The 18,116-nt window shown below is 44.2% G+C and overlaps 1 protein-coding gene across 3 annotated transcripts in view; it reads left to right on the top strand.

Annotated features, from left to right (window-relative positions):
- The window catches only part of KCNAB1 (potassium voltage-gated channel subfamily A regulatory beta subunit 1), a 419,111-nt gene that overhangs the window by 378,945 nt on the left and 22,050 nt on the right, over positions 1–18,116 (top strand). For 2 of the 3 annotated variants that reach the window (XM_060149876.1, XM_060149877.1), the window contains exons 12-14: positions 2,759–2,879; positions 8,132–8,220; positions 13,407–15,213. In XM_060149876.1, coding sequence (XP_060005859.1) covers positions 2,759–2,879; positions 8,132–8,220; positions 13,407–13,496 — 300 coding nt within the window. In that variant the 3' untranslated portion in view covers positions 13,497–15,213. Of the gene's footprint in view, positions 1–2,758; positions 2,880–8,131; positions 8,221–13,406; positions 15,214–18,116 lie in introns of those variants that run through there. The other variant, XR_009540663.1, reaches the window with a different exon arrangement.

The following is an 18,116-nucleotide window of genomic DNA, read 5'->3' on the forward strand; positions in this document are numbered from 1 at the left end:
AAGGGGTGAATTATGAAACTATGTGGAATCCACAAGCACTGTGGAAGCATGCAGGGCTGCCAGCTGAGTTGTACTTCTTTAAGAAGGAAGTGTCTGTGCTCAATCTGAAAAATTGAAGAGATCTATCTTTATCCTGTGGAACCCTGGTTTCTCAGATCCCTTCCTCACCACCATATTGGCTGAGCCCCTCTGGGCCAACCACTGTGTCAAGACTGGAGATGTTGAGATGAACGAGAAGCCATCCCTGCCTTCCACTAACTTAGAAAGAACAATCAACATGTAATCAAACCACTGCAGGAATAGGATTAAGCAAGTGGAATAGAAGATGAAATTTCATCTTCTGATTCGTGGATTACTGCCCACAGTCAACAAGTTGGGTTTATTATTGCATACAACCACACCCACCACCAACCTTCTTACCAAAAACAGTTTCACTTCCATATTTAATTAATATTTTAGTTAAGCCTCATCTCCTCCTTATGCTAACATTTTCCTACTTGTAAAGCAGTTAAAGTTATGTATTTCCAAAACACATTTGTTTCCTTTGGTATGAGGAAAGCAGTAGAAATACTATGCATCTACTTTTTAAAAACCCTAACCTAGGGGCTTCCCTGGTGGCACAGTGGTTGAGAGTCCGCCTGCCGATGCCGGGGACGCGGGTTCGTGCCCCGGTCCGGGAAGATCTGGGAAGATCCCACATGCCGCGGAGCGGCTGGGCCTGTGAGCCATGGCTGCTGAGCCTGCATGTCTGGAGCCTGTGCTCCGCAACAAGAGAGGCCACAACGGTGAGAGGCCTGCGTACCGCAAAAAAAAAAAAACCCTAACCTGCTTATGTTTTCCAGTGATTAGAGTGAGATTTATGTTGAGGGTGGGAAGAAAGGTACTCAATAAATGAATGTTTGGTATTTGTTACTTTTAGAAATCTTCCTAAAGATTGATGAATCAGTCAATCTTCATGTGTGTGGTATATGTTGAAACCTCAGGAACTCTCCTAGTTCTAATAAAAAGCAATTGTTCAAGAAGCACTTGGCTATTGGTTTTCAACCGTGGTTGTTTTTTTTTTTTTCATTTGAATAACATTCAGAGATACTCATCCTCTGAAAAATGTTATGAAACTAAAGTGCGGATCGGTGATGTTTTTCCCCTTGAGGACAGTAGAAGTAAGTTCAGGGGCTCTCTGATGTACCCAGCATGCTTCCAGGGAAGGCTGCTCGGCCCCCATCACGGTGCTCATTGCTCCTAACTGTCCACCTACCTCATCACCACTGGCACCAGCCGTCATCTCTGGAGAGATGCTCAAGGCCACACTTCCTGCTGGAGGAAGCTAAGGTCTCCGGAGCCGAGACTGGGAAAACTCTTGGCCATCTCTCTAAGCAAGCTTCATGTGAGGAGCCAGACCATAAGCCTCTGAGATCTAGGAGGAGAACAGAACTGGGGCTGCTTGTTGTTTTTTCTTTTCATATCTGCAAAAATCATTCCAAAAATCATAACAAAACATAATGCGGTTTTTTTCTTTGGAAATACTGTCTTAGAATGATGAAAAAAATACTTAAAAAAAACAAAAGCCAGCAGCCCATTGAAATCATATGGGTGGAGATTTTGTGATGATTGCCCAGCTTTCCACTGCCTTTGGGAAGGTAAAGGTCTGTGGTAGCAATTATGTCATGAACGCATGCAATGGAGAAAGTCTACGTTGCCACACAGGGAGATGGTTTTTATTATTGTCACTAAAACAGACTAACCGATTCTTACAAATATTCTTTTCCTTTGGGTGTTGCTGCATAGTGCTAGCTTTGTACGTAAGGGTCTATTGTTCCTTGTTTCATAGTAAGAGCAGAACCTTCTGAAAAATAGGGCATTGAGAAATTCTAAAATATTCTTTTTCTTATATTTAGGAAATCAGGCTCACTTCATAGTCTACATCAGGGTCAGTCTCTTCTCAGAGGTTTTAAAGATTAGTTTCTCATTTACCTTTTTAAGTTCCCTTGCCTTTTTAAGTTTCAAACGTTATACAAAAGGTAATACACGTTTGGGAAAGTGTTTATCCACTTTAAAACTTTAAAATGGGACTTCTCTGGTGGTCCAGTGGTTAAGACTCTGCGCTTCCACTGCAGGGGGCACAGGTTCCATCCCTGGTTGGGGAAGTTCCAAATGCCTCGTGGTGTGACTTTAAAATGTACTCAGTACCTATCAATTACACCATTCACATCTGCTTCTAGGAGGAGCAGAGAAAGCTAACAATAAAACACTATTATAAGAATACTGAAGAGACTAGGAGTAAATTGAAGGCAAGAGGGAGAAGGATAGTTACAGCAGGAAATGTAAGATAATGACTTCCTTTGAGAAGAAAGCTTGGCACCCAACTTCCTTGACAACAAGGAAACATAATAGACCCTGGTGAAATGTAAATGCCTTTTTTCCCCTACATTCAAAGGGCTATTGCAATATGAAACATCATGTCCAGATGGGATCTAATTGATTATATGTTAGGATTTTAACAACTTTTGTGCATGTCGATGGATCTGAATGGTGAGTTTTAGTCAAAATCAATCTGTCTTGAATCAGTAAACAAAGAAGGAGACAGTGGGGAACATTTCCTTGCATGAAGACATAGGCATCCTTGTCACCATCAAACAGAAAGGTCAGAGCCAAGAAGACTGAGGAATTCACCACGAGGCTCTTACATTTTATTGAATTAACAATCTTTGCATCAAACCCTTACCAGACATTAATATTTAAATGTTCTTCTTATCTCTAGTGCTACCAGTGGTTGAAGGAAAGGATTGTGAGTGAAGAAGGGAGAAAACAGCAGAACAAGCTGAAAGACCTTTCCCCGATTGCGGAGCGTCTGGGATGCACGCTACCTCAGCTAGCCGTGGGTGAGAAAGTCACTTGGGAGGGGAAGCCTTGCTGGATCATGGAAAATGAAATCGTTCTCTATTGCTGATCCATATCTCTTGCATGATAACATACCTATTGCAGGGGCAGATGATCTCTGAAGCATAGACTCCTGGTTCATACTATCTAAAACGAGACATAGCATTAGATAGGTTTTTCAGAGTTCCCTAGAGTAGTTCCACATGCTGAAACACTTTTCTTACTTCCTTCTCCTTTCCCTTATAACACAGTTTAAACAAGAGCACGTCAGTGAAAACGCACACATCCTCACAGTGTCAAGGGTGAGCACCCCTGATCTGTGTAGTAACATCCGTTGCTTCTGGTTCAATTTTCCATCCCCGTCGAAGGTAAGGCGGGGTTGGTGAGAGGCTGAGGAGCAGGGCTGCGAGCGTGGCCAAGGCTACTGCCACATGGAAGGCCTATCCCATGGGAGCAGCGTCACCGCGAAACTTCCAGAGCCACGACAGTGGCTCTTCCGACATAGTGGAGTCAATGAAAGGTCACGGTCACGGGTAACAATTGAAAGCCACGTTGCAGCAGAACCGTCCTGTAGAAATATAACGTGCACCATGCGTTTAATCTTTACATTTCCAGTGGCCATATTAAAATAGTAAAATGGAAATAGGTGAAATTAATTTTTAAATGGATTTTATTTAACCCAATAGAGCCAACATATTATCATTTTTAACATGTAATAAATATAAAAAGTTACTGAGATATGTCACACTCTATTTTTCATACTAAGTCTTCAAAATCCAGAGTATATTTTACACCTACAGCACATGTCAATTCAGGCTAAACACACTCCTGGGTTCAATAGCCACAAGTGGCTAGAGACTAGGGATTAGACAGAAAAGCATTTAAACTTTCAGTTCCCTTGCTGGAGAGTATCTGCCAGGCTCTGTGATGAGCTCTTTAATGCTCATCTTGTTTCCTTAATCGTGGGTCCCGCGAGGTGTATACTAATCGAGGTGTATACTAATCGTAGCCCTATCTTACAGATGTTAATGGAGTTTTGCTACTATTATCTCCACTTTACAAATGAAGAAGAGGCTGAAGAGAAAAGAATTCATGTGGTAGCTATGAGAAAAGAATAAAATGGGTATAGAGTCTAGAAAAAACTCCTAAGGATTAAAAAATAGCAGGAATTGGGACAAATCAGATACAGTGAGCCAACGAGATAAAAAGCTCAAGATAAGTTCTATGCAAATAAAATAAAAGAATATCTGTTAGATGCTTGACTCTTCTGAGGCTGGAAGGCAGGAAAATGGTAGCTGCAGTTAACAGTCACAGAAAGATGGAAATGGGAGACGGTTTTAGGAGGGAAATACCGGGTACCTAAGTATGTGTGTAACTATTGCTGTAATCCTTTCTTCCAAAAAACAAAAAAAACAAAGATTATATTTAATGTGATTAGTTAGCATCGCTGCTACTATGGCTTCAATGAGCCCAGTAAAAGGTATTAGCTATCGACCATTAGCAAGTTATTTAACCTGATTATCAATTTTCTCATCTGTAAAATGGGTATAGTAATATATATCTTACAAACTTGTTGAGCAAAAGGAAATTATGTATGTAAAGAAAAGAGTAGGTGCTCAGTAACTGGTGAAGATAAGGATGAAGATGATGGTGTTTTTGCAAAGAATTAGACACCCTCTGCTGAAACTCTGTCCACTCCTAGCTGTCATATATGGTCAGAGGCACACGCACAAAGAGAAACACCTATTCTTAAACCATAGCCATAAATACAATCTTTAGGTGGTAACAAGAAAGCAAGTATTGAATCTAGCTCTGAGAGAGATAGAAGAACACTGTCTTTCTAAAGAGAAAATCTTTACAACATTTAGAGTTTCACTGGATGTCAGATGTACATGACTCTTTACAGAGTCTGAGTTTAAATTAAAACGTGCTTTGTTTCTCCTTTTCCTCCCTCTGTGCCCCCAGATGTTTTTCTCGCCTGTCATTTTTTTCTTTTCTTTGTAAACAGGTAGTTTTGTTTTTAACCACAGAACTCTCAAACCAAGAGGGAAATTATTTCCAGGCATATTACCTTTGATCTGCTAGAAGCGTGTCGGGGGAGGGGAGATCCTCGAGCAGGAAACAAACTACTTCAACCCAACTGTGGGCTGGTGCCCGTGTCTCACGCCTGCACAGGAGCCAGCATTCACACCTTGCTCATAGACACTCTGGATGTGCCTGTGGGGGACACTTGAGTAGATGCTAAATACCTGGAATCATCTACGTTACCTCTGGCCTTGGCCAGCTCTACCCAGTGGGTTCTCCTACATGGCCCAGCAGCCCATGGGGGAATCATCTGTTGCTGGCATCAGGTAGTTTATGGGCAATAATTCTCTCAGTGCCCTGCTTTGCCCTCCGAACTTCCACTAGTGCCAAAAAAGAGGTCTAAGTGCAAAGTAGGAAATAAGGCAGCCAAAAAAAGAAAATAGAAAGAAAAAGCCCAGGATCACTTGGCTTGTTGCCTTCTTAGAGCATTATTTTCCCCACATGGAAGGATTTAGTGATTGCCTTAAAAGGTCTGAGTGTGGTAACAGCTTAACAGTATCAGCTGACAGCATGGCCTGACCAAATGGGGGCAGAAGAAGAGGTGCTCAGGGATGTCCATCAGTCATCCATGGCTCCGTTTATTCAGCAAACATCTAATGAGCACCTACTATGTGCAGGTGCTGGGCCGGGTGCTGAGCATCAACTGCAAATAACACACATCTCACAGTCTGGTGGGCAAGTCAAGAAATTAACAGATAATTTTAATATAGTGTGAGAGTAAAATAATTGAGAAGGGCAGGGTGGGCCGGGGGCAGGGGTGGGGGGTGGGTTTGGAAGTAAAATGTAGGAGCTCCCAACCCGGCCTGGGACTCAGGGAAGGACTTTAGGAGACGGTGGTGCCCACGAGGAATCCCCAGATGATGAGTAGATATTAGTGAGGCAAAGGAAGGGAGGAGGCAAAGGGACATTCCAGACCCAGGGGACCGCTTGAGCCAAGGGCTTGGGGAGGAGAAACACAGCATGATATTTGGGTTGGAGAGGATTTACAAATAGTGCTGTTGGAGCACTAAGTTCAAGGCAGGGAGTGAGGAGACCGGAAGCTAGAGTGGAGGGCTTTCTAGAAAGGTTTGAGAAGTGAGAGCTTCACCTCACAGGACCAGGATCCCGTCAGGCACACGTTGAAGAATGTTTAGCAGGCAAGTGACTTGAACAGATTTGTATCTGGAGAAGCTACTGCTGGATGTGTGCGGGGTAGGCAGGGACAATCCAAACAAGATGTAGGAAAACCAGTTGTGCAGGAGAGACGGTGAGGGCCTGAGGGAGTGGACAGTTGAACCAGAGCAGTGATTCTCCAAGTGTGTTCCCATATCCACACACTGGAATACTATTCCGCAATAAAAGAAATGATATACTGACCCATGCTATAACATGGATGAACCGCACAGACATTATGCTAAGTGAAAGAAGTCAGACACAAAAGATGTGCTCCATGATTCCATTTAGGTGAAATGTCCAGAAATAACAAATCCATAGGGGCACAAAGTAGATGAGTGGTTTCCTTGGGTTGGGGGTAGAAATGGGATTAACTGCGAATGGGTATGAAGGATCTTATTGGGATGATGGGAATGTTCTAAAACTGGATTTTAAATGGTGATGATTGCACACATGATAAATTTATGAAAAATTATTGAATTGTACACCTAAAATGGGTACATTTTACCTCAATAAAGTTGTTTAAAAAAAAAGAGTACCTGTACCGGCAGCATCAGCATCACCTGGGAACTTGTCAGAAATGCAGATCCTCAGGCCCCACTCCAGACGTTCTGGGTCAGAAACGCAAGGTGAAGCACTGAGTAATCAGTGTTTCACAGGCCCTCCAGGTGACTGAGGCATGCTAAAATTTGAGAACTACTGGATTAGAGAAATATTTAGGAAGGACAATCAACTAGATGACAATTAAAAGGGAATGTGGGATCAGAAAAGGACAGTGCCCAAGGATAACTCCCAGGTTTCTGGTTTGGGAGGCCAAGTTACTGGTGATGCCACCAAATGAGATTGGTAACCCAAGAGGGACAGGCTTATCAGTTAAGTAGCAAGAAGTTCACAGTGGCTGTGGGGTGTCTAGCAGGGACATCCAGCAGACACTGCATCCCTGGGCCTAGAGCAATATCTAGTTCCAGGCAGGTACAAACTGCAAAGTCTACTTGAACCACAGGGAGTTTCCTGGGCACCCTGGCTTCTGACATGGTGAGAAGGGGACTGGGATGTGAGGGGGATGCAGGGAGTCTCATCGGGCCTTTTACAAGTTTAAGAGGCGAAGGGTAGGGTGGCAGCTACACAGGTATGAAGGGCCTGAGGAGGCTTATTTTAGAATGGGAGAAATTTGATTATGCCTTCTTGATAAAGAGAAAGAGGATAGTAAGAAATCAAACATCCAGGAGAGCAAGAGAGGGGGAGAAATAATGGATGAATCAAATCCAAGAAAAGGCAAAAGGAATGGGACCAGGGCAGAGTTTGGCTTTGAACAGACAGCACCCCATAGCCTCTGAAACTGGAGTATGTGTGTGTGTACTTGTGTCCGTAGGTGAGTGGGAAATTAAGGAATATGCTACCTGAGGGACTCAATTTTCTACATAAAGTAGGCAGCTAGGCCATCTGCTGAGAGGGAGGAGGCCTGGGTTGAAGAGGGTTTAAGGGTAGAGGTTGCTAGAGGCAGAGGAGGGGTGAGGGGTTTGAGGGCTGGTGAGAGAGACGGTCTCCCCAGAATGAACCTCGCATCAGGAAGAAAGGCAGGTCCAGAGAGGGCTGACAGGTCAGTGGAGACAGAGGACCCAGGTACCCAGAATCTACACGGACTCTATGTAACAGATGAGGGGAAAGTGAGAGCATGAATGAGATGGAAAAGACAGATGCAAACAGGAATCCAGACGTTCGCCCAGGAGCAGTGTCAGGTGTCTTCAGGAACAAGACAGTGTTCCTGGGCTGGGCACCTAGACTGGATGCCCCAGTTGCGGGGCAGAGGAGCCCTAAGCCCACAGTTCACGGATTCTACCGAGTCCTCCACACAACAGGGGTTGCTGCTGACGTTTTTAATCCTGGAGCATGCTGTCCATCCTCCCCCCAAATTAATATGTTTTGGTTGTGACAACGGAAGCTACAAATGGTGTGTGCAAACTCATCAACAGTCAGAAGTGCTTTGACTTCCTGACCGACTGCTCTCTCTTCCCAGCGTGGTGCCTGAGAAACGAGGGTGTGAGTTCCGTGCTCCTGGGATCATCCACTCCTGAACAACTCATTGAAAACCTCGGTGCCATTCAGGCAAGTACTGCAGCCCTTTCCAACCAACTCCAGGGAATTTCCTGGTGCCTTTGAAGATGCCCCCAGGCAGTGTCCCATCTCCCCACCTCTGTCCTTCATTGTGTCACAGCTGAGTTGCATGAAAGCCCCTAATATAGGGAATAGGCTACCTGTTCCTAGATAGGGGAAGAAGGGAAATGGGGACAAAGGCAAAAGAAGCAACAGAACTTTCACAGTATGTGGATCCAGGGATGTCCTCTTCTGATTAACAGGCAGTCTCCTCGGGGCTCATTTCTCAGGATGGCTTGTGTCTGTAGGACAGTGTATTCTATGACCCAAGCAATGTTACACCTGACGACTGGGTTCCCAGGTCGAACCACACAAGCCTGCCTAATAACCAGCTTGAAATGTAGTAGCCGTAGGACAATATCCACACATCATGTATTTACTTTTTTCCCCACAAATATTTATTGCCAGTCTACAGTGTGCCAGGCCCCTCATTTCTGCTCTCCTAGCATCCTGGATCTCTCTCCCCATCACAGCACTTACAATAACATAGTATAATCGCCTGTCTCCCCTGAGGAGACAGTCTCCCCTGAGGTCAGAGACTTGTGTCTTTCTTGCTTCTCCACTGATTTTCCAGTTCCTAGACTCTATGGCCCTTAGTCAACACTCAAGAAATACCTGTTGAATGAATGAATGTTTGCCACTTTTAAGACAAATAGGCTCAGAATTCCAGGATCACATCTCCCTAACAGCAATTTCAGGAGCGCCCACCCCCATTCCCTCCCCTGCAGGGATTGCTAGGCCTGGAGGGAGCCTGCAGCTGTACCTGGGGAGCCTGTAAGGCAGCAGGAGGGGAAGTGGGAGAGAGATGTTCCTGGGAGTTCTGAGGAGAGGGTGGAGGTTGGTGGCTGTGGTGACCATCCCCTGCCCCCAAAGGTCACATCTCAGTCCTGAGCCTGCCCCACTCTCAGCCCAGCCAGAGGCTACAGGAACGAGCCCGTCCACAGCTCTTGCCGTAGCTGTATCACCTGCCCAAACAGAAGTGCCTCACAGCTTCTCCCCCGTCCATCTGTCCCCGAAACCAGCACTTAGCCCTGTTACCTCTCCCAGAAGGAAGTAGATGGAGGTGGGGACAAGCTTGATTAAACTTAAAACTTTTAAAAATCCTTTTGAAGAATAGCCTCGAATATGCTGGCAGATAAACGGTGCAGACCTCCTTCTCTACCGTCACCTTTCTTAGGGCTGTGCAGCTGGGTAATCATCTCTGCCTCTCAGCTTCTGAGAATTCCTCCCAGATTGTGGGGTTCCCTGTCCCTGCCTGGGGAATGCTCCCTCTTAAGAAAGCCTCCCCACCTTCTCTTATTTTCACTTGTGCTCTGGGAACAGATAAAGGCTCCGCAATGACGAGGAGGAAACGGGAACAGTCTATACACAAAAGCACTGAAATGCAACCCAGTGATTTCAATTCCACTAATACTCATTGAGTACTTATTCTGCGTCTGGCACCATGCTAGGCAGAGAGTGTTCCGAGATAAGCACAGGACGGTGCCCTCAAGAGCTCACGGGCTGCCTGAGAAAGAGGGAATTAAGACTCACTCTTCTATCCCGTGGTTCATTCAGGAGATCTCTGAGAGCTTACTCTTTACTCAGCACTGGGGACACCACAGGAAACCAGAAAGATATTACCCAACCTTCAAGGAGCTTATATTCCAGTGGCAGAGGCACATGATAAAGAAACATATAAAATAATTTCACGTGAGAAGGTTTACTAAGTAAATAAAGATGGTATTGTAATAGAGACTAACTGGGAAATGAGTGAGCCCACTTTAGATAATGTCCTTGCCAAAAGCTCCTCTGGGATATGCTTATTCTGAAGCCTTCAAGTGGAGGATGCAGCACGTGAAAAGCCCTGGAAGGAGCAGACACACAGAAGAGCAGTGCAAAGGCCCTGAGACGCAGACGCACTTGGCTTTTTCCAGGAGGCACCAGCCTAAGGCGAATGTGGTCAACATGCAGTGAGCATAAAGGATGGTGGGCGCGGGCAGGGGACAGGTCACACGGAACACTAGAGAAGTCAGAATTTTGTTCTACTCACAGCAAATCCTTTGGAGGGTTTTAAGAGGAGGGACACGCTGTTATTTGAATTTTTAAAGATTGCTTTGGCTGTTGTGTGAAAGGCAGAATGAAGAAAGGCAAGGACAGGTTGTCCGGGTGACGGGTGATGGTGGCTTGGACTAGCAAGGATGGTGGCCATGAAGGTCAAGGAGTCCGCAGGTTTTGGAAAGAGAGGCATGACTTGCAGATGGCTTGGCAAGAGAAAGGATTCCTGTCAGCTAATAGAGTGCTCGCTGCCATTCCAAGGGGGGACTCATACTGCCTGGGACGGTAAAAAAGAGAAAAGGTAGTTCCTGGGCTGTGGCAATACTCCAGGTAGCCAAAGATAACATTTCAGAGGAAAACTGAGGCAGTCATCTTGCCAAAGCACTTCCTCCCTAGCAAGGCTCTGGCTGGTAGCACGATGGGGCTTCCATGCGCAAAGGGTAAGAGAAAAGGGATGTTGTCCAAGCAGGGAGGCTGCTACCAGGAGGGTTTACCTTCCCTTTTCCCTTTCTACTCCACCTCCCGTGAGCCCAGCGCCACAGATTCCACCCTTGGCAGGCTGTAACCGGGCCCCTTGATGTGGTGAGAGTAGATTGTGTGGCTGGGGGCTCCCTGCAGCGGTTGGTGGGACTGGATAGAAAGAGTGCAGTGCCAGCATCTATAAGGAAAAGAAGTTTCTAATGGGCACAGGAAGGCAGCTGCTCCAAGGAGTGAATGTGCCTAACGTGAGCATAAACTGGAGAGGCATTTATAAATCAGAGCCTCAAGAGATGAGAGGCTGGAGAGGAGCCACAGCTGCAGGCAGCCCGTCACCTGCACAGGTCCCCACCCTCCAGCCTTAAAGCACTTCGAGGCTCCCCACCATCCACTCAGAGAAGTCCAGGCTCCTCAGCAGTCGGGCCTTCCCGTCCACGGCTCGTCTCCCCTCCCCCCCTTCCCTGGGATCCTAATCCCCAGAATAGTGGCCCTCCTCCTGCAAAGTGTCCACCACCCCAGGCTGGCCAAATCCGGCTCCATCCCCAAGGTCCATCTTGACAGTGACCCAGTCCTGGGAGAGCTCCCCTAATGCCTCCAGCCGGCAACGCTAGCCAGACCTCCCCTGACCCGCCAATTACTGCAGTCAGGATACTACTACGCCTGCAATTTGCTAGCTCATGGGATGTTTGTGTGACCTGCAGGGACGAAAATGTTTTAAAACAGTTGCCAACATTAAAAAATTGGGCAACTTCCCATAAAATTCTTAATGTATGGCTTCTCTTGAACATTTAGGTCTTGTAACACTATTATTTTTTTCATGTTTTATTCAAGTACTTTTATGGTTTCATTTTACTAATGTTTAGATCTCTTTTCTTATTGGTGTAGTGAATGAAGGATTTTTTTCCTCACATGGCTAACCCACTGTATTCTAGACACAAAACTTCCAACCAGCTTCTAGATTTGAGTCTCAGTGTTGCAGTCTCACATTTAAATCGCACAGTAACTGAGATCCTCTGATGCTCCAGGGCTAGTGGGAAACCAAATGTGCTTTAGCTTCATTCGGAGAGGAAAATGTTACCAGACCAGTGAGGAAGGAGCTCTACCACCCTGCCAAACCCTGAGGCTTCTGGGGAGAGCATGTGAGTGGAGACAAGGTCACTCTGGCCAACATGACTGCAGCAGAGGAAGGGTGAGGTGGAAACCTCAGAATCAGTCATCATGAATGTATTTCACCACAGACTCCACACAGGCTCAGACTATTCCTGCAAGAAGCCTGCCTCTGTCCCTTGTCTTATGGTGTAATGTGTGCCCTTGGCCCACTTCTTGCAATAAATGCTAGCTGGCCCTAGATGATCTCATCCTTCCCCAGGGCTTCATTGAGCATGACCGTGCAAATGACTTGCAAATTCTCAACTCCAGTCCTTCCACTGCCACTAAGCCCCACAGCTGCCCTTCTGGCTGCCTGCAAGTCACTTCTACGTGGGATCCCAAAGGCACCTTCACCTCAGCATATCCTACCCCAAACTTAGGCTCCAAACTTCTCCTCCTGTGGTCTCTCAACAATTAATTACCTACACCAGCATCTTCCTAGTCACCCAGTCGTGAGATCACCATCAGCCTCCAGAATGTCCCGCAGAGGCACTCTCCTTTTCTCCTCCACCGCCACTGTCCAGTTAAGGCTCTCAGTGTCTGGCTAGGACTGCAACAAATTTCTAACATGTGTCCCCTTTCAATCTCCTTCCAACTCTTCCTTCAGAATACCTCCATGTGTCTGATGGGGTCACTCCCAGCTAAGAAGTCCTGAGAAGTTCCCCACCACCTACAGCATAAAGTCCCAACTCCAAAAAATGGCATTCAAGGCCTTCCGCTGTTTACCTCAACTTCCCTTTCCTCTATTCCCACCATCCCCACCCCTCCCCCACTCACTCTACACTTGTATCACCCCGTTTCACAGACTTTTCACTTCTTCATGCTGTTCCATCTACCTGGGATGCCTGTTAACCTGTGGCCATCCTTCACCAGGATTCTGTCCACCAGCTGGACTGAATCTCTCCTTAGTCTCTAGACCTGTGCTATCCACTACTGTAGCCTCTGGCCACCTGTGGCTATTAAAGCTAATCCAAATGGAGATGCGCTCCAAGTGTAAAATGTACCCTAGATTTCAAAGATTTAGTACTTAAAAACATGTAAAGCATCTAATAATATTCTATACTGACTACCTGTTCAAATGATATTTCGAATATAATGGAGTAAAACATGTATTAATTTCACCTGCTTTCCACTTTCATTACTGTGGCCACTAGAAAATCTAAATTTACATATATGGCTCTCATTTCCATTGGACAGAGCTGCTCTAGATATTCTATATTTCTATGAGCCTTCATTTACTCAGTCAACCAATAATTATGAGCACCTACTATGGGCCAAGTACTCTTACGGGCTCTGGAGATAAAGTGTGAACAAAACAAGGCCCCTGACCTTAGGGAGCTTCCTGTCTGCTGGGGAGGTAGTATTCTGGTGGTGGTTTATAAATGTATCCAATTCTAGATGACTTTGCTTAATATTGAGCACAAAGAACAAGTACCAAGTACTAACCACATTCTTTGTTCCTCTCATGCTCTCAGGTTCTCCCAAAGATGACATCACACGTGGTAAATGAGATCGATAACATATTGCGCAACAAGCCCTACAGCAAAAAGGACTATAGATCATAAGGCAGTGCATGAGCCGCAGAAGCTGCATGGGTAAAGCAGCAGTCTATACAGGTACAGAACGGTGTTACTAGCCGGTGTTCTGAATCACTTAGCAGCCCACTGCTCAACCTCTAGTTTCCCCGGATTCTGAGGTTTCTGCTGTCGCTACCACTGTGCACCTGAATTATGAACACATCTGAAAACTCACAACCAGGAAAATCCATTCTATTTTCTTATCTGGGACTGCAGTCACCTGTTCTTACATTGCTCTGTACATCTCATGTTTATGCAAAGGAAAGCATGTGGCGGGGGAAAGACATATTACCTTCAGGCATTTAGTAACTTAAAGAAGGTTGTACAGATATATTTTTTCAAATGAACAACATCCACAGATGCAATGTGGATTGCATCAGAAAGAGTAGGCTCTGTTCACTCCGAAGTCTTGCTTGAAAAATCAGCTGAAACAATTTTACATTTTTTTTTCTATTTTCACATTCATGTTAGCAAGAGTTGTTTTCACTTGTCATTCAACAGAAGTGAAATGCCTAGGTATTTGCTTTCGTTACCTTTTAAATATTTAGTGTTGCTTGGCCTCAAAAATGGCCCTGTATAGCAATTCCTCCAAGGTGGTCTATTAGGATTCTAATGTTATGTCCATTTGCATGGAGAGATGGTAAAAGGATGAAGACCCTAGTCTTTAACCAGAGACAGTCTGGTTGACTTATGAAAGGGAGAATTACACTACTATGGAAGCCTAGCTTTGAATAAAATGTATCTGCAATGAAGTGTTCATTTTTACCTACATTTTCCTAAAACCTGCTTTATACTTTTGACTGCTTGTAGGCACAGCTTCTGCAAGTTTAAATATTTGAGCTTTAAAAATAAATATACACATGCTCAGTTTTGTAAGTAAATCTGTAAAATACCCAGAAAAGCAACTGTTTGCTGTTTAATTAGCACTGGGATTTTACATGCTTGGTGTTTTTGAGAAATTATTAACATGAAAGTGAATCATGGGCTTTGAGAAAAATGCTGTCACTTCTCAGCATATGCTGGGTGAAGTAACTTGCCCAAAGAAAAGTAAATGTTAAAGAACTTCCTAATTCCATAATCACACCGTGTGCATTAAACTATATGCATGAAAGTTCTTTGCATGGATTAATGGGGCCTAGCCTTGTGGCACGCAGAAGCTGAGGTATATCCCGCCCTGCCACTACTTGGCTACCTACTCTCATGAATATATGACTTGAGAAAAACTGGCAGTATACTGCGTGTACCTGTAAGGAGGGAGAAAACATTTTCCCCACTTTTAAGGTGTATGTAGAGGGGGGAGGGTCCTCTATCTCTATTTGGACACCTGAGCATGTACGAAATTCTAATTTAATTTTCTGGCCAACAGGACCCCATGTAGAAACCACTGAGAGTTACAGAAGAAATGTACTATCAGCTTAAAATGCTATTTTCTGCCATCATTTCCAGATATGTATTTCATGATTAAGTTCTCAAACTTAAAATGTTAGTGTGAAGTACCAACAAATTTTCTTTTTGATTACTATTACCTGTATTCTAATAGGGAAACAGTGTGTTTTTTACCCAAGAGTATCAGATTAATGATGGAAATGGATCATTTTTCAGTTGTTCATTGTGCATTCTATCAATCCAGTATGCATAAATGAGCTGAAGTTGTCTAATTGGAACTGCAGTTTATTTGCTTAGAGTAATAAAAGCATTTGTGCATTTAATCTCACAATTAGTTTTTATCTGATCTATCATTATAAGGCTATATATATATCATTATAGGAGATATATACATACACACACCCATCTTCATAAAACAGGCAGTAAGAATCACTTAAATAAAAATAATGTTGGGGGCTTCCCTGGTGGCACAGTGCTTGAGAGTCTGCCTGCCGATTCAGGGGACACGGGTTCGTGCCCTGGTCCGGGAAGATCCCACATGCCGTGGAGCGGCTGGGCCCGTGAGCCGTGGCCGCTGAGCCTGCGCGTTCAGAGCCTGTGCTGCGCAACGGGAGAGGCCACAACAGTGAGAGGTCCGCGTACCGCAAAAAAAAAAATGTTGGCAGGTAAGCTGCACTGAGTGATACCTAACAGAAATAGATTTATCAAAAGATTTAATTTGCAACCCAGACTTTTTTTCTCTTGTTAATGGAGAAAATGATTAGCTACTGGAGATATTTCTCCTTGGGTTTTAGATATGTTCTGTACTAAGGTTAAAGCTTCTCAAACGCATTTAAAAGAACCTGCAAATTAAAATCAAATACCAACGTTGCTTGGCCGTGGGAACATCTAGTTTTATATACAAATCATGTGCCATGGTAAATATACTAGATAAATACATTTCACAGTTCTAGCCTTAAGAAAAATTTCCATGCACTCTCATTTTCCTTTCTTTTCTGGAAAGATTTCCTTGGCAGAGAACATACCATTCCAAAGGGTAACCTGGGTGGCAGCCAGCCACACACTGAAACCTCAGCCAAGGGAAATGAAAACTAGAAGCCCTGTGCCTGGCTTCCCACTGTAAGAACTGCCACTTCATCTTCATCCGCAGTGTGCACCAGGGGTCACCAGATAGATGTCAGGGCTTCAAGGGGCCTTCGCCACCTTTGAGACCACCCCACTCCCTGCAAATGAGGAACCCAGGCCTGAAGAGATTAAAGGACTCGCCCAAACTCATACTGCAAGTTGATGGCAGAACCAGGCCTAGAACCCAAGTATTTTGTGTTCCAGTCCAGTGTTCTTTTAGGGGTGATTTTTTTTTAGCTTTAAAGCTTTATGAAAAAGTGTGTGTGATTTTTTAAGTTAAAAAAACTTGGAAATGAATCCAAATTCAGGATCAGTTAAGAAGAAGGAAAGGTCAAAGAAATGCAATGAAAACTCATGAAGGCCAATGAGAAGTTCATCTCTAACCACCTCCATGAAAATCAAACCAACCACCCAAAAGACCCTCCCAATCTTCAATGAATCCCCCTACTTGGGAGTCCAAGGAGGTGTGGGAGATAACCCCTTACAGCCCTTACAAGCATTTGATCAGTAACTACAAAAATGTGCATTTACATGCATGGGAAATTAATGGTTAACATGAAATAATGTAATAAAGATGATATACTTAATCACACGGTTCTTATAAAGAAGTCTAGGGAAAATATAAATTTTACAAAGCAAAACTTAATGATACTCAATAAGCAAGACCTTTTGGGAATTCCCTGGCGGTCCAGCTGTTAGGACTCTGTGCTTTCACTGCTGAGGGCGTGGGTTCAATCCCTGGTCAGGGAACTAAGATCCCACAAGCCATGCAGTGTGACCAAAAAACGAAAAAACTTAGTAAGACCTTTCATAAGAATTTTGGGTATAAAGCCAATCTCCATATTTGTTAACTTCAAACTTGCTTCAAATTATTCTATCCAAGTTAGAATAATATACCATATAGGTCAACCAGTAGATTTTTTACTGGCTAAGAATAATTTCAACCCAAGTATTAAGTTACAAATGAACTTCTAACTTATCACAAGGGGTGTAAAAACAGGAATTAAATCACTTTGAATCCCAATTACAGCAAAACCCCTTTTATTTTACTGGTGTTGGATAAGAGGCATTTTTTTGTTTTGTTTTTTTAGCGGTACGCGGGCCTCTCACTGTTGTGGCCTCTACCGTTGCGGAGCACAGGCTCCAGACGCAGAGGCTCAACGCCCACGGCTCACGGGCCCAGCCGCTCCGCGGCATGTGGGATCTTCCCAGACCGGGGCACGAACCCGTATCCCCTGCATCGGCAGGCGGACTCTCAAGCACTGCGCCACCAGGGAAGCCCGATAAGAGGTATTTTTAAGATAAAAATTCTCTAGCAGGCTTTTACTAAACTAAGCCAGATCCAGCACATCATAATTCTATGTGCTACACAGTCTTTCTAGGTGACACGGAGAGTTCTGGGGAAAAGTTCCACAGCTCCTAAGAGTAAAGCACTGGTACAGTAAATCCTTAGTTAAAACTGCAGAACCATCAGAATATGTCTTATGAACTTATACGTCAGAATTTATCTGACAGTATAGAAAGTTAGAAACTATTATCAGGATTAAAAACAAAAAGTGCCATAGGAAAATTTCAGGACCAAAACCAAATTTTGCTTCCTCACTTTTCTACAAATTATTCAGTTTATTAACTCAAGAGGCACTCTATTAAGAACGTCACACCGATGCCCCTATTTTGCCACCCCATCTCAGGTATACTGTATTATAAGAATTTTTTTCCCATCTATACAGGCACTGCCACCTAGTGGCAATTTTTTACCTGCAAGTTAAAAATTACAGGTAAAAAATTACTTGACCCAGCTCTGGTAACAAACAGTAGACATTGATGGTTTGTCAAACAGTCATTTTGTCAAATAAGCAAATGCAATTGGTACAAACGCCACGCCACCAAACTACTGACCAGTTATTAATCAACAGAAAAAAAAAGTTAAAACATAATAAAAATAAACTTCTTATGTGCTACACTAACTACTATGCAGGGTCTTTCTTCTGACTCCCCCATTAACCCCTTATTACCCAGTGCTGGCACATGGACAACTATGTACCAGAGAAAAGTAAAGAACTGCAGGCTTCTAAAAGCAATGATGAAATCTAATCC

This window comes from Lagenorhynchus albirostris, chromosome 5 (assembly GCF_949774975.1).
Source record: "Lagenorhynchus albirostris chromosome 5, mLagAlb1.1, whole genome shotgun sequence".
NCBI classification, from domain to species: Eukaryota; Metazoa; Chordata; class Mammalia; order Artiodactyla; family Delphinidae; genus Lagenorhynchus; species Lagenorhynchus albirostris.